This window comes from Neoarius graeffei, chromosome 1 (assembly GCF_027579695.1).
Source record: "Neoarius graeffei isolate fNeoGra1 chromosome 1, fNeoGra1.pri, whole genome shotgun sequence".
NCBI lineage: Eukaryota > Metazoa > Chordata > Actinopteri > Siluriformes > Ariidae > Neoarius > Neoarius graeffei.
In genome coordinates this window covers 104,943,387-104,960,074 of record NC_083569.1, presented here as the reverse complement: position 1 = coordinate 104,960,074, position 16,688 = coordinate 104,943,387, and the positions used below count along the sequence as shown (strand labels likewise).

Genomic DNA, 16,688 nt, shown 5'->3' with positions numbered 1-16,688 from the left:
TGGCATCACCTACAATATTACATTCCGCCAAAGAAAATTACTTGAAATATAACAGCAGTACTAAGTAGGTATGTTAAGTAAAATAGTAGGTTACATGTAATAAATCATGTCAAACAGTAAATGAAGGTTAGTAAAAGTTCCATTTGAGAAAAATGTGTCGACACCGCAAGCAGTGTTCGATCCAACTAAAGATGACTGAACCACATCAAGTATATTATGAAAACAAGGATAAGTGAAAATATTAATAAATTATGACGTTAAACTGAAAATCTTCCCAGTAATTTATAAGAAGAATTTAAATCTTATTCCTTTTTGGCGTGTTCTTTGTTGTACAAAGATGTTGCAGATTTGGCACTAGCTATAATATCACTGCTTGGGCAGCAGCTGTAGCTCCAAATCACACTTCATTTTAATTTGCAGATATGCAGTTAATGTGTCTGCAGCCATATTTTTTCTGTCCTCAGGATGAATTTTCCTAACCAATGAAAAAGCCCTCTCACTATCTGCATTGCTATGTGGGAGACACAACAAAGCAGTAAAAAGTGGTTTCGGCACTGGAAACCTGGCAACACCCAGAGCAGTTTTTACATCCAAGACCTTTCCCCAATATACATCTATTATTTTCCTGGTCAATAAAAGAAAATCAGAGCACGGCAAACATGTAGATGGTGTAAAATTGCTTCCATCTCCTACTACACATTTTAGACACAGGTTACCAACGGTCGTTACCACCATTACTCTTCATTCAGTACTTTTCCAGTTTACTGACGACTGATGGTAGTAACGAGTGTTGGTCATCTGTGTCTACATATAATGTCGATCAGCAATTAAAATGTTTAGGGAAGCGAAACCAGAAATCGCCGGGTAACTACAGTTGCCATTGTGTAAACGGCGAGTCCCAGTATCGCCTCCCTAAATTATCATCATAATGGAGGAAGCTTTCCTACATGCAAACAGTAAAATCTTTTTAAAAAATGCTTACCTGTGCAGTCTTTGAATCAGGAACCTTTTTTTTTTTCCGCTAGCTGCAAAAAATGGTCTGCCACAGTCAGGGGGATGTTGTGTTCCATGAGAAATTGGCAGAACATAACTTCTGCAGCCATCACAGAAGTCTGGGCAGTCCGAGCCGATGGACTTAAATGACCGAGAAAACCACGTGCAACTATAAAACCACATAAATCGAAAATAGTTCCGTTTCATTGTGCATGCGTGTTTGAAAAATAAACGGTGGATGCTAAGAAAATTTTCTCGGAGTAACGGAAAAAATCTCTGATACAAAACGTAATTTTCCCGTATGAAAATCAGCGTGCGCCGTATTAGCCCAAAAATTGCATTTTCCCGTACAAAATACGGGGAAACCATATAACTTGACATGTATGCATACATATATACACATACATGTGTGCACACACTGCCAGAGCTGGGTCAGAACACTACCATGCTGCTTTGTGAGGGTGGGGAGGAGTGTTACAATTTTTTTTTTTTTTAAATAAAATGATAATGGCTCTTTTTCAGGTCAGTTGGGTTTCATTTTGTAACATTCTACCAGGTGTTTATTCTAGAGGTTCTACACATTAGTCAGTAAATCCATTCAGTTGCTTCATAGGCATTAGGTTTTGTAAGTGCTGTGGCAATAATACAACAATGCGTTGACAGAAAATGTACTTTTAATGCTTAAGTATTTTTAAAAGCAAATACTTCAGTACTTTAACTTAAGTAAAAATTTGACTGGACAACTTTCACTTGTATCGGAGTAACATTTGACCAGTGGGCTGTGTATTTTGACTTAAGTAATGAAGTTGGGTACTTTGTCCACCTCTGGGTGGGGTATATTAGGCAGCAAAAAAACAGTCAGTTCTTGAAGTTGATGTGTTGGAAGCAGGAAAAATGGACAAGCATAAGGATCTGAGCAACTTTGACAAGGGCTAAATTGTGATAGCGAGATAACTGGGTCTGAGCATCTCCAAAATGGCACATCTTGTGGGGTGTTCCTGGTATGCAGTGGTTAGTTTCTACCAAAAGTGGTTCAAGGAAGGACAACCAGTGAACCGGCAACAGGGTCATGGGTGTCGAAGGCTCACTGATTCGCTTGGGTCACATTCGAAGGCTGGTCCAATCCCACAGAAGAGCTACTGTAGCACAAATTGCTGAAAAAGTTAATGCTGGCGAAAACAGAAAGGTGGCAGCATTAACTTTTTCAGCAGTTTGTGCTACAGGAGCTCTTCTGTGGGATTGGACCAGCCTTCGAATGTGACCCATGCAAATCAGTGAGCTTTCAACACCCACCGGTTCACTGGTTGTCCTTCCTTGGACCACTTTTGGTAGGTACTAACCACTGCATACTGGGAACACCCCACAAGATGTGCCATTTTGGAGATACTCAGACCCAGTCATCTCGCCATCACAATTTGGCCCTTGTCAAAGTCGCTCAGATCCTTACACTTGCCCATTTTTCCTGCTTCTCTTGCTGCTTAATATATCCCACCCCTTGACAGGTGCCACTGTAATGAAATAATCAGTGTTATTCACTTCTTCACCTGTCAGTAGTCATCATGTTATGGCTGATGGGTGTATAAAAGAGGATGAGTAATTTACAATGTAGATTTGAGTTTGGGTCAATGGAAATGCAAAATGCATAGTATGGAGTTAGTCAGGTTATCCTGTAATCATGAGTATACATCTGAGGAACAAGTCTGATATCTTCTTCTTCTGGCCTTCATCAGTTAAGTCATGTGTGTAAAATCCAGGCCAATTCTATCCACACTAAGGTCCTGGTCATTATCCGTAAAATAGGCTAGTTTCCCTTTGAGTAAAACATTCTAAGTAGAACCCTTTCAGAATGTTATAACTGTTATCCAAATAAAAAAAGAAGCCTTAAGAAACAATATTTCCTCAATATACAGTATGTCCACAAGGCAGCATGGAGATGGAGAATAAAAGCGGGCCCAGAAGAGGATCTTGGTTGAGTACGGGGTTTAACAGATACTGAGTGAGATCGCTTCCAAATATTTTTCCATGTCATTAAGTAAACTAGTATGACTGACCTGACCTTCTTCTTTACAAGTGTTCTCAGGTTCTTAAGAGCCTCCAATATCAAATTAAAAGTAAAAAAAAAAAAAATTAAAAGTAAGCAACATGTTTTAAAAGGTCAGATTTCTGGCGAGTAATAAAGTTTTTGCTATATAAAGACTGGTACTGAGTCAGCATGAATATGAGAACCATTTTGTTCAAATCCAGAAGACATTTCTGCATCCAAGATCATTATTTGATACAAGAAACTTAGATCAGCAGGGATTCCCAAACTAGAGCCTGTGACCCCACACGGGGGTCACGGAGGGTCATAAGAGAAAATCACAATCTCCACTTGAGTTTTATTCATTTGTTTTACAAATTATCACTAACTATGAAGATTTTTTTTTGTTTGAAATGTTACTAGGAGTCACACATTTAAATTAAGAGGGTGTGTGTTATTTTAGTCTTTTTCTCTTTTTTTGACACATTGTACTAGTGTAGAAGTTCAGCAAATAAAAATGGACAAATTTCTCCATCCATTTACCCATGCTAGTCCCTCGACAATATCAGGTGACTCTGGCTCAGTGAAACAAAAGAAGTCAAGAAAAAAAGAGACGTAAACATATTTTGGTATATTTTAAAGTCCTAAATTATATATACATATATCCAGAATAAAAATGGAGAGTGGTCACGGCTTGGGATCTGAGAAAATTCATAATATCCAGAGAACCTCTGATCAATGATACAGTTATGATTCCCAAAATCCCCCAAAGCTATCTGATCATAGATCAACCTTCTTACTGATTTATTACTGAATGTAGGTCAGATTAGATATAGCACTGGAAAATTTTGCATTGTGGCCCAAATTCAAGCACCTACACTTCAGGTTCTCCTGTGTTTATTTCAGTTTGGGGCCAAAAGTGATTCATCTGTAGGATCTGGTCTCATCAGGGCTGCTGTGTGGCTGAATTATGGTCGCCAAATCCTAATGCATACATGGCAGTTATTCCATTACCCATCACTCATTCGCTATCTGAGAGAGCGAGACTCTGACGCAAGTACTGAAGACAACATGCATTCCTAATCACTTGAGTCATTCCCACCATTCTTCGCTTATGGGGTGTTGGGAATCGACTTATATGCTTATTATCTAGCAATGCTGTGAATCCTACTGGCTGTGATACAAATCCTTGAGATGGAAGTGCAAGACGTTTCAATTAAAGTGACCAAACTATAGTGATAGTGGGAAGAAATTTAGGATACCCTCTCAATTCCTACATGGTATGCAAGGCATCTAAAAGTGAGTATGTTTGAATGGGAATCTACATGCTGTTGCTCAGAAGGCATCCAACAACTTAATCTTGGCTATTTGGTAGTAATACATGCACATATTTCATTGCATTTTGGAGAAATGACCCAACTATTTACTATGGCGATATTCCTTGACATAAATTAATAGCTGCTGTACACAGTTGACCAGGTTGACCCAAGCAAGAGCTGGTTTGATTGGAAAATATAGGGCACAAACACTGCACGAGAAATGCTTAGGATGTACTGCAGGGTTAGTGTCATGGTTGGCTTGATACTGCACTGTTTGTCCCAGGGATTAAAATCACTATGTTCTAGTCCAAAATATCAAGAGCTGTAGAACTACACATTCAGAACTATGTCTGGAAGAAAAATACGAGAGAAAAATACGATATCAGAGTTTATCAAGTCGTGTCGAGTTAATGCTAACTCACCTTGCCTGGTACAGGCTCACCTGAGGCCTGTCTCCTAGCACCATGTTTGCCATCCTGGTTCTTGCACACCGAGGTTAAGCTCACTTTGCTCTTACGTGCTGCTGGCCCCTTGAACATGAATTCTGTGATTTTGGAAGTCTTGACAGTTTCCCCAATGAAGCTGACCACCTGCTGGATGCTCATAACCAGCCTCTCCATACCTTCCAGCTTCTGGGTCTGCTGTTCCGTACGCTTGTTTACAGCCGTCATGATGCTGTTTATTTCTTGGCACATTTCTTTCATCTCACCGCCAGTGCCTTGGGCTGGTCCCTTATTGCGGCTTGCTGGAGGTATCTCTTCCTTGTCTACTTTCAGAGTTTCCATGTCTCGTTCTATCCCAACGAGTTCCTCGGACATGCTGTCCAAGCGGCTGAGGACTTTCTCCTGGATGCAAATGAGCGTGTCCATTTTACTGCTTAGAGACTCAATCCTGACCTGGATTAATTCAAATCTAGGACTACTTTCCACAGAAGTCATGGTGGCAGCAAAAACAAATGCCAACCAGTGGGAAGCTGATGTAATGCAAAAATGTCACTGCTGCCAATGTCCACAAATTTGTCTAAATACTTTAATGAATAATATATAGAAATATATAATTAATCCAGAACTAAAATCATTAGAAACCAATACCTCAGTAGATGAATAATCTCTTCTTTTTTTAAAAAATAACAGCAAAAGAACTACAAAGCCACAAGTCTGACAATGACAAGTGAGCCCTTCTTTCTGTACACCTCCATTTGTCACTCCTGCAACTCTTCCAGCTGGAGATAGCTTCAAGAATAGAATGAATTGCCTGCCTCCCTAAATGTAACTGCATAGGAGGGTGGGGGTCCTGTGTCAACAGGGACCTCAGGGGAGGGTGGCGGGTCAGGAAGAGATGCACGACATCTGAGATGTTTCAAATGCTGAACTCGAGCAAATGCTCGATTCGGATACTGACTGCCAGGTGTCAAAAGGTTTCTGTGTATACGCACCGCATATACGCACATGCAAGTTAATGGAAAGACTTTTCCACTTCAGCATTCAATCTCAACTTACTGATTGGAAAAAACGTTTAATTTAAGATGACGGGAGGATTTACATCAAGACAAGTGGTTTGTGCCTAAAAAAGGATAAAATAATACAAAATGAATTAAAGATAAAGATAATATGAGATGACAGTTTCTTGAAATTTCTATGCTTAAACAACCTAAATGCATGATGAATTCATAGAAATACTCATGAGCAGGGAATCTGGTACAAGTCAATACAAATGTCTGAGAAGGCTAACCCTGCCCCCTAGCCTGAACCTTAACCTTAACCCTAAACTTCACCTTTATACAAATTGAGTCTTACAGGTTATTATGAGTTGGCAATGTTATCATCAAGGTGCTTACATGAACATTTACACCAATTCAAAATTCATAGTCAGGTGAATTTTATTTATTTGCAGACTGGCTCTCCATTTTGTATTGTCACCCAACAATAGAAACCCCCAGACTCACTCATCAACAGGCTGCAGGTGGCATGCTACATCTCTGCATGTCATGGTGTCCCAGGCCCCTTGACTGTACTGTAACGGGAGCAAAGGGACAGCCTTGATTTATTTGGTGTTGTTTTCCTGGCAAGCACATCGACTCAAATCCTCTGAAGAAGCGTACTCATTTACAGTTAAGACAGTAACAGATCAATTTTGCCTAAGAGGATGAAATATGAATCTGTGCCCTGTATCCTTTCTATAAACCTGGCATAACATAGCAGTGCTTTCAGACATCTGCATGGCAAATCAGCATATTAACAAAAGTGCGCAAATGGATCGTTTCTGACATGATATTCCTCTTAGCAAAAATGCGTCAATCCATCACTATTTTTTTTTACTTTGCCAAAACAAACATTTACATACCGTCATGCCTGGGTATACTCTCAGCTCTTGGCAACTTACATATCTTTTGCAACCCTTAAAGCGAATCATGAATTACAGATGACAAGCAGTGGCACGGTCAGCAAACTGAGCCAGGTCTACCAAAAATAGCTTGGCTCTTGGGTCATTCCAGGACGTGTGCCCAGCTCTGTACTTATAACCCCAGGAGGAGGAGGAGGTCACGGCACTCATTTTCCATCACCTTACAATAAGCACAAACTCATCATCTCACATCAATACCGAAGGAAAGACCAGAAAAGGGCAAACATTCAGACTGATCTTAGCTGGAGAAATAGTTTGACTGAAACATTTTTATCAGCAAACTTTAAATCAGAGTTGTGGTTAGTTTTCTTTTTCCGTACAAACAATGCTAGTGTTTCAAGGAGCAGAAGATTTAATTCTGTTCTGGGTGTAGACAAGTGACGCCAAGAGTGCTATGATAAATGAGATTAAATAGAGGCTAGGCTGATGGGGCAGGACTGTTGCACCTGTCCTCGGGCGCCAACAGATGACTGAGTGGAAGCGCCGAGTGTTGAGGTCATTCTGTGCTGCATAGGCCAATTTATGAATGCTTATGCACTGGCAGCACTAATACTTAACACTGAAAGAGTGATACTATTGTTGGAAATGTACAACCCCGATTCCAAAAAAGTTGGGACAAAGTACAAATTGTAAAACATCGGTGTTTCTGTTTTGCTATTCATGCTTTGTGGATGTCTCTAAAACCACACTGTGTTCCCTACACACACCACACATGCCAGTGACATGGTGCACTGAGTATTTTCAAGGTAAATCACAGGTTCATGCCATTATCGTTTCCATAGTAACAACTTACACAAGGACTTGTACAACCCCGATTCCAAAAAAGTTGGGACAAAGTACAAATTGTAAATAAAAATGGAATGCAATAATTTACAAATCTCACAAACTGATATTGTATTCACAATAGAACATAGACAACATATCAAATGTCGAAAGTGAGACATTTTGAAATTTCATGCCAAATATTGGCTCATTTGAAATTTCATGACAGCAACACATCTCAAAAAAGTTGGGACAGGGGCAATAAGAGGCTGGAAAAGTTAAAGGTACAAAAAAGGAACAGCTGGAGGACCAAATTGCAACTCATTAGGTCAATTGGCAATAGGTCATTAACATGACTGGGTATAAAAAGAGCATCTTGGAGTGGCAGCGGCTCTCAGAAGTAAAGATGGGAAGAGGATCACCAATCCCCCTAATTCTGCGCCGACAAATAGTGGAGCAATATCAGAAAGGAGTTCGACAGTGTAAAATTGCAAAGAGTTTGAACATATCATCATCTACAGTGCATAATATCATCAAAAGATTCAGAGAATCTGGAAGAATCTCTGTGCGTAAGGATCAAGGCTGGAAAACCATACTGGGTGCCCGTGATCTTCGGGCCCTTAGACGGCACTGCGTCACATACAGGCATGCTTCTGTATTGGAAATCACAAAATGGGCTCAGGAATATTTCCAGAGAACATTATCTGTGAACACAATTCACCGTGCCATCCGCCGTTGCCAGCTAAAACTCTACATTTCAAAGAAGAAGCCATATCTAAACATGATCCAGAAGCGCAGACATCTTCTCTGGGCCAAGGCTCATTTAAAATGGACTGTGACAAAGTGGAAAACTGTTCTGTGGTCAGACGAATCAAAATTTGAAGTTCTTTATGGAAATCAGGGACGCCGTGTCATTCGGACTAAAGAGGAGAAGGACGACCCAATTTGTTATCAGTGCTCAGTTCAGAAGCCTGCATCTCTGATGGTATGGGGTTGCATTAGTGCGTGTGGCATGGGCAGCTTACACATCTGGAAAGACACCATCAATGCTGAAAGGTATATCCAGGTTCTAGAGCAACATACGCTCCCATCCAGACGACGTCTCTTTCAGGGAAGACCTTGCATTTTCCAACATGGCAATGCCAAACCACATACTGCATCAATTACAGCATCGTGGCTGCGTAGAAGAAGGGTCCGGGTACTGAACTGGCCAGCCTGCAGTCCAATTCTTTCACCCATAGAAAACATTTGGCGCATCATAAAACGGAAGATACGACAAAAAAGACCTAAGACAGTTGAGCAACTAGAATCCTACATATTGCACTGAGTACAAGCAGGGACTCCGGCAACTGCTTGTACTCAGTGCAGGTGCTTGCAGGTGACATTGGGCATACCTAACAACCTGTGTTTTCTCTCCCTCTCTCCCCCCCCCCAAATCTGTCCCTCTTAGTTACATGTTGGTCCTGGGATCGAGATGCTGACCTCTTCTGCTCCTTGGACCTGCCTGATCCATCCTGGTGCCCTGTGTCTGGTTGGAGTCTCATCACATCGCTCCTGTAGAGGACGGCCCCATGAGGACAGTTGAAAGTCACACTTGGAGGACACTCTGGACTCTTACAGTAATGCTTTTATGGCTGAGGACTACAGTTGACTTGCTAATTTTATGACTGCAGTTGTCATGAACAGTTTTGCACTCAAGTTTCCATCAATGAAGAGTTTATAACATCAACAAAACTGACTGCTTGTTAAAACTGTTAATGTTATAGTCATGTTGTCTGTTGTTGCCCAAATGAGGATGGGTTCCCTTTTGAGTCTGGTTCCTCTTGAGGTTTCTTCCTCATGTCATCTGAGGGAGTTTTTCCTTGCCACCGTCACCACAGGCTTGCTCATTGGAGATAGATTAGGGATAAAATTAGCTCATGTTTTAAGTCGTTCAAATTGTGTAAAGCTGCTTTGCAACAATGTTTATTGTTAAAAGTGCTATACAAATAAACTTGACTTGACTTGACTAGCGCACATGACATAGGTAACTTGTACACCTGGGAAGGCATCATTAATGCTGAATGATATATACACGTTTCAGAGCAATATGCTGCCATCCAGACATCTTTTTCAGTGAAGGCCTTCCTTCTTTCAGTAAAACAATGCCAAACCGCTTTCTGCACAGATTAAAACTGCATGGCTCTGTCGTAAAAGAGTCCAGGTGCTAAACTGGCCTGCCTGCAGTCCAGACCTGTCTCCCATTTAAAACATTTGGTGCATTATGAAGTGCACAATGCAAGAAAGGAGACCCCAAACTGTTGAGCAACTGAAATTGTATATCAGGCAAGAATGGAACAACATTTCACTTTCAAAAAATACAGCAATTGGTCTCCTCAGTTCCCAAACGTTTAAAGAGTGTTGTTAAAAGTAGAGGTGATGCAACACAGTGGTAAACATGCATCTGTCCCAACTTTTTTGAAACATGTTGCTTAGATCAAATTCAAAATGTGCATATATTTTTCAAAAAAACAATAAAATTTCTCAGTTTCAGCAGTTGATATGCTGTCTTTGTACCGTACTATTTTCAATGAAATACAGGGTTTCCATGATTTGCAAATTATCGCATTCTGTTTTTATTTGCAGTTTACACAGCATTCCTTTTTTTTTTTTGTAATTGGGGTTGTAGATCAGACTCCGGTGTATACAGTATATATAAAAGAGAGAGAGAGAAAGAGAGACCAACAAAATGAAAGACAAAAGGAATACGAAATTTATTCTGAGAAAAAAATGGATTTGTTGTAGGTTCCTAGGTTTCTACATAACCTTTAGTCAGCAGCCTCCTTTGTGGATACCATTGTGATAACAGTGATAACATTACAGCAAACTTGTCACTTTGGTGCAAAATGGGTGTAAATTATAATTGTTCATAATTTTGTACTTAATTTCAGATTTAAAAACACCTACTACTTTTGACACATAATATAAAAAGTCGAGCAACAGATTATGAGATTATTCGCAGCCATTTTGAGAAGTGTGTTTGTACTTTATATAATTAAATGTAGGTGTTTTTTTTTTCTGAAATGTGATGTTTTCCCAATGGACAAATCAAATCTATGGGTGCTTTCACACTTAAGAGGAGTCGGAATCAAAGTAGCTTGATTTGGTTTCAATGACTGAGTATCTTCACAGATATATATCCCTGTAAATTTGTTTCACTGATTGGTCAGAAGAACAGCAGCAAGAAACTGTAAATGAATCTTTGCCATGTACTCGTAGAAATCATAAAAATCATCGAGCATTAAATCAATAAAAATGTGTCTTCCACATAAATATATGAAGTTTTATTCCGAGCTTTCAGACCTATGGTCCATCATCAGGCACAGAATGGAATGTGTATTTACAAACACCAAAGTAATTTAACCGAAAATAACAACTAAACTATTAAACGATCGCACGCACTATAATGGGTCGCACACTTGTAAAATAAAATTATTTAGAAGAAATGTTGAATTGAAATAATTAGAAAGACATAAATAAATAAATGCTATGAGATAAACTAAAAACCTTACATAAAGTTCAACATACTCCCTGTTGGTTAGTGCATTGCTGTGGCAGGAAGATACCGGAAAGTTTTCTGACTTTAATTAAAAATATATAATTTATATTTTTTTAGCATGTTGAACTTTATGTAAGGTTTTTAGTTTCTCTCATAATGTTTATTTGTCTTTTTTAATTATTTCAATTCAGTGTTTCTTGTAAATTATTTTATTTTACAAGCACGCAACCTATTATAGGTTAGGCAATAGTTTAGTTACCTCGCCCCGGGACAGAGTCTACCAGGGGGCGAGGTATTGTTTACGGTGGCGTTTCTTTGTTTCTTTGGGGGTTTTTTGTAAATGATATTACGGGAAAATGGCTGGACCAATCTTCATGAAACTTTCAAGATAGATGAGCATTGGTTTCAAATAGAACCTCCAACATTTTGAGGGTCGTCCGGTCAAGGTCAAGGTTATTGTGGCTACTGCTTCATATACAGTGATATCATGCTGTAAGAATGTACGAATGTAACAATCGTGTAATACGGTGAGAAAGCAGTACGGTGTGTTCTGATTGGCTGAGAGCAGCAGAGAATCAGAATCAGAACCATATTATTGGCCAAGTATGTTCACATACAAGGTCAAAATCAAGGTCAAGGTCACCAAAAAGGTCAAAATAGTTTTTTTTTTTTTTGCAATATCTTCCTTCATATTCATCATAAGTGCTACCAGGCGAGGTTTGTGTTGCCTGGCAACATTTGTTGTTGTTGTTGTTGGTTAAATTTGTTTGTTGATGTTTGCAAATACACAATTCTACAGTGGTGCTTGAAAGTTTGTGAACCCTTTAGAATTTTCTATATTTCTGCATGAATGTGACCAAAAGCATCATCAGATTTTCACACAAGTCCTAAAAGTAGATAAAGAGAACCCAGTTAAACAAATAAGACAAAAATATTATACTTGGTCATTTATTTATTGAGGAAAGTGATCCAATATTACATATCTGTGAGTGGCAAAAGTATGTGAACCTCTAGGATTAGCAGTTAATTTGAAGGGGAAATTAGAGTCAGGTGTTTTCAATCAATGGGATGACAATCAGGTGTGAGTGGGCACCCTGTTTTATTTAAAGAACAGGGATCTATCAAAGTCTGATCTTCACAACACATGTTTGTGGAAGTGTATCATTACACGAACAAAGGAGATTTCTGAGGACCTCAGAAAAAGCATTGTTAACGCTCATCAGGCTGGAAAAGGTTACAAAACCATCTCTAAAAAGTCCACCAATCCACAGTCAGACAGACTGTGTACAAATGGAGGAAATTCAAGACCATTGTTACCCTCCCCAGGAGTGGTTTACCAACAAAGCACTCCAAGAGCAAGGCGTGTGATAGTCAGCGAGGTCACAAAGGACCCAAGGGTAACTTCTAAGCAACTGAAGGCCTCTCTCACATTGGCTAATGTTAATGTTCATGAGTCCACCATCAGGAGAACACTGAACAACAATGGTGTGCATGGCAGGGTTGCACGGAGAAAGCCATTGCTCTCCAAAAAGAACATTGCTGCTCATCTGCAGTTTGCTAAAGATCATGTGGACAAGCCAGAAGGCTATTGGAAAAATGTTTTGTGGACAGATGAGACCAAAATAGAACTTTTTGGTTTAAATGAAAAGCGTTATGTTTGGAGAAAGGAAAACACTGCATTCCAGCATAAGAACCTTATCCCATCTGTGAAACATGGTGGTGGTAGTATCATGGTTTGGGCCTGTTTTGCTTCATCTGGGCCAGGATGGCTTGCCATCATTGATGGAATAATCTCATCTCATCTCATTATCTCTAGCCGCTTTATCTTTCTACAGGGTCGCAGGCAAGCTGGAGCCTATCCCAGCTGACTACGGGCAAAAGGCGGGGTACACCCTGGACAAGTCGCCAGGTCATCACAGGGCTGACACATAGACACAGACAACCATTCACACTCACATTCACACCTACGGTCAATTTAGAGTCACCAGTTAACCTAACCTGCATGTCTTTGGACTGTGGGGGAAACCGGAGCACCCGGAGGAAACCCACGCGGACACGGGGAGAACATGCAAACTCCACACAGAAAGGCCCTCGCCGGCCCCGGGGCTCGAACCCAGGACCTTCTTGCACCAGCAAATTCTAAAGGAAAATGTCAGGACATCTGTCCATGAATTGAATCTCAAGAAAAGGTGGGTCATGCAGCAAGACAACAACCCTTAGTACACAAGGCGTTCTACCAAAGAATGGTTAAAGGAGAATAAAGTTAACATTTTGGAATGGCCAAGTCAAAGTCCTGCCCTTAATCCAATCGAAATGTTGTGGAAGGACCTGAAGCAAGCAGTTCATGTGAGGAAACCCACCAACATCCCAGAGTTGAAGCTGTTCTGTATGGAGGAATGGACTAAAATTCCTCCAAGCCGGTGTGCAGGACTGATCAACAGTTACCGGAAATGTTTAGCTGCAGTTATTGCTGCACAAGGGGGTCACACCAGATACTGAAAGCAAAAGTTCACATACTTTTGCCACTCATATATGTAATATTGGATCATTTTCCTCAATAAATAAATGACCAAGTATAATATTTTTGTCTCGTTTGTTTAACTGGGTTCTCTTTATCTACTTTTAGGACTTGTGTGAAAATCTGATGATGTTTTAGGTCATATTTATGCAGAAATATAGAAAATTCTAAAGGGTTCACAAACTTTCAAGCACCACTGTATATTTCATTTATTTTAAATATTTTGACCTCACATCAAGTGTTTATTTTCTATTTTTGTTTGCTCGTAGCAACAACAACAAAAAAAATATCATGCACCCTTAAAAATACACAGCTTGTTTGGTTCACTTCCTGCTTGAATTGACTTGGCTGAAGAAGTCAGAGTCAAAAACACACTTGGAGTTCTCACTCAGGGGCTCTCAGACTGCTTGTTTTGGTTGACGTGAGTGTGATTTCTACATTCTCACCTGCCTAAAGAACCACAGGGAAGTGTTTGATTCAAATGGACTTTGCATGTGAAAGCACCCTGTGAGACCTGACTAAGCTGATGTGGATCGGGTATTCGGGTTGGTATGGGTGGGAGACCACAGATTTCACACTGTGATTAGTGTGACGTGATGGAAAACACATAAGCTCCCGATGCCAGGAAATGAAACAGGACCGGGGTGCTCAGGATAGTCCAGAACTGTAATGGGCCTATGCCATTTCAGGACAATAAAACCAAGAAGAAGAAGACGCTGAGGTGTCTCGCCCAGGGTGGGCTCTACACAAACAATTCCATCACGTTCGTACACTGAAACTGGGACGTCATGAGCGTGAGAAAAGTCTGTGTAGCACTCCAAGGCTGCTGGCAGCGTCTTGGTATGCCAAGTCAGAGTGCCAAGAGCTGGTACATTATGGCAGTGTAGCAGAGAGAGAGAGAGAGAGAGAGAGAGAGAGAGGTGAAGGGAGGTGAGGAACGTCACTCAGAATACATGTTTAGACTGGTTGTTAATTATGCTGACAGAAACATAACCCATGATACCTTCCCCATCCACAAACACAGTGTGTGTGTGTCTTCCAAGGAGAACTGAGAAGAAGGTCGTGCAGGGAAGGCTGCCCTTGGGTTTTGGACCCTTGCCGCTGGAACCCATTGATTATTGGCTCCTACCTTCAGAGTACAAATTGTTCTTTTGGCACCGCTGCAAAGTTGTAGTAGGTAAATGGATATGCTCTGAAGGGCTATCACTGCCAGAGTAAGCATACTCCAGGCTAGTGCTGTGACCCAGTGGAATATAAACACAGTCCAGTGGAAAATTTCTGTGCAGGTATCCAGCAAGAGTCCAGTGTTGAACATGTCCACTTGGTGATGTCAATATAATCAAGCAGCACAATCAGAGGAACAGAGTGTCATGTTTTAAAAGGAGTTGGTGGATTTTTTTATGCTTCAAAATTGACTTAATTTCCATAATAAAACCAAAACCTGAGCAAAACATTTCATAATTATTTTGTCTAAGTCAGTCATCACAAAATATCAAGATATCTACACTCACCGGTCACTTTATTATGAACACCCATCCATCCACCTGCTGTTTGATGCAGTTCTCTAATCAGCTGATCCCTTGATGCATAAAATCATGCAGATACAAATCACGAGCTTCAGTTAATGTTCACTCACATCAAACATCAGAATGGGACAAAATTGTGATCTCAAAGTGTGACTTTCTTTTACTGTGGCATGGGTGTTGGTTTCAGCCAGATAGACTGCTGGTTTGAGTATTTCAGAAACTGCTGATCTCCTCATGGGGCTTTCACACACAACAGTCTCTAGAGTTGACACAGAATGGTGCAGAAAACAAAAAACATTGAGTGAGTGAGCGACAGTTCTGTGAGTGGAAACTAACGCCTTGATGATAAGAGAGGTCAGAGGAAAATGGACAGATTGAATAGTTTGAGCTGCCAGGAAGGATATAGTAACTCATATAATCACTCTTTATAGCTGTGGTGAGCAGAAAAGCATCTCAGCATACAACAGAAAACAGAAGACCATCTTGGGTTCCACTCCTGCAGCCAAGAACAGGAATCTTAGAATCAAGAACAAGTTCCTATTAAAGTGGCCGGTGAGTGTGTGTCAAGTTACAAAAAGTGAGAAACGGTCTCAAGGAAATGTGAGTTAGGAAGAAGCAGCCATGGGATCACATGATGTGATGCTTTGGTATTAGTGAAAGGATCCTTGCTCAGATTGTAATAAAAACAGTAATGACACTCTGTCCTGGGACATTTGGGGCAAAATCCTTAGTGTTGAATTAATACCAGCAGAATAAGATCAAAATCCTGAGAATTTTGTTGTGTATGATCGTAGAAACAAGACACCCCTGATGCTGTCTCCTATCTCACTCATCTAAGAATAGCATAATCACTAAGAATCTGGAATGGAAAGGAATATACAGACTTAAACTCACAGATGTCTCCATTTTAAAACATAGGTGACTTTTTAATACTTTTAGATTTTACCTTTGTGTTCAAACAGAAGGAAGAAGGAAGTGGACGTCATCAGGGGATACTGAGATGTAAAAGGAATACATGTAAGATAAGTGATATGCTAACAATATCGCATGCTATCAAACCAAATGAATGAAACCTGCCAGAAGGGAATAGAACACGTGTTTTTATTCCATCAAAAAAGTGTCCTGTATGGATAATAATACACAATATACAGCAGTTCGAACTGGCATGCAAGATGTTCTGCAGGACCGGAGAACACCGTCAGTCTACCCAATGGAGGATGAGCATTGAATATGGTTTGCGATGTTGCACGGTTGTTAAGACAACATGGCGTGACACGTCAGAGCTGATGCGAAGATTCAATGAGAGTTTTCTGCTGCGCATACGCACAAGCATTTCTGTGCTCGCCAGGAAGCAGAAAGACTTCTTGAACATCCAAAAGGCTACTGAAACTTCATTAGATATTCTTGATACATATTTACAAGAGAAAAACATACCAACGGACATCGAAAAGCTGGAAAAGCGACACGTCAGAGATGTAAAACTTCCACACTAGCAAGCGACTGGGACAATTTGTAAACAAACATGGCTGCCAGGTTTGCTTTGTTAAATATGGAAGATTTGAAGAGAATTCTGGCTGCCAGGTCGCGCCGTTGTGTGTAGTTGTCAATG

At 40.3% G+C, this 16,688-nt stretch overlaps 1 protein-coding gene across 1 annotated transcript in view; it reads right to left on the bottom strand.

The window, feature by feature from the left end:
• The window catches only part of mylk4a (myosin light chain kinase family, member 4a), a 29,778-nt gene extending 24,249 nt beyond the window's left edge, over positions 1 to 5,529 (bottom strand). Inside the window, exon 1 of the mRNA XM_060925880.1 lies at positions 4,755 to 5,529. Coding sequence (XP_060781863.1) covers positions 4,755 to 5,270 — 516 coding nt within the window. The 5' untranslated portion in view covers positions 5,271 to 5,529. The remainder of the gene's footprint in view (positions 1 to 4,754) is intronic.
• Between the last annotated feature and the right edge of the window lie 11,159 nt (positions 5,530 to 16,688).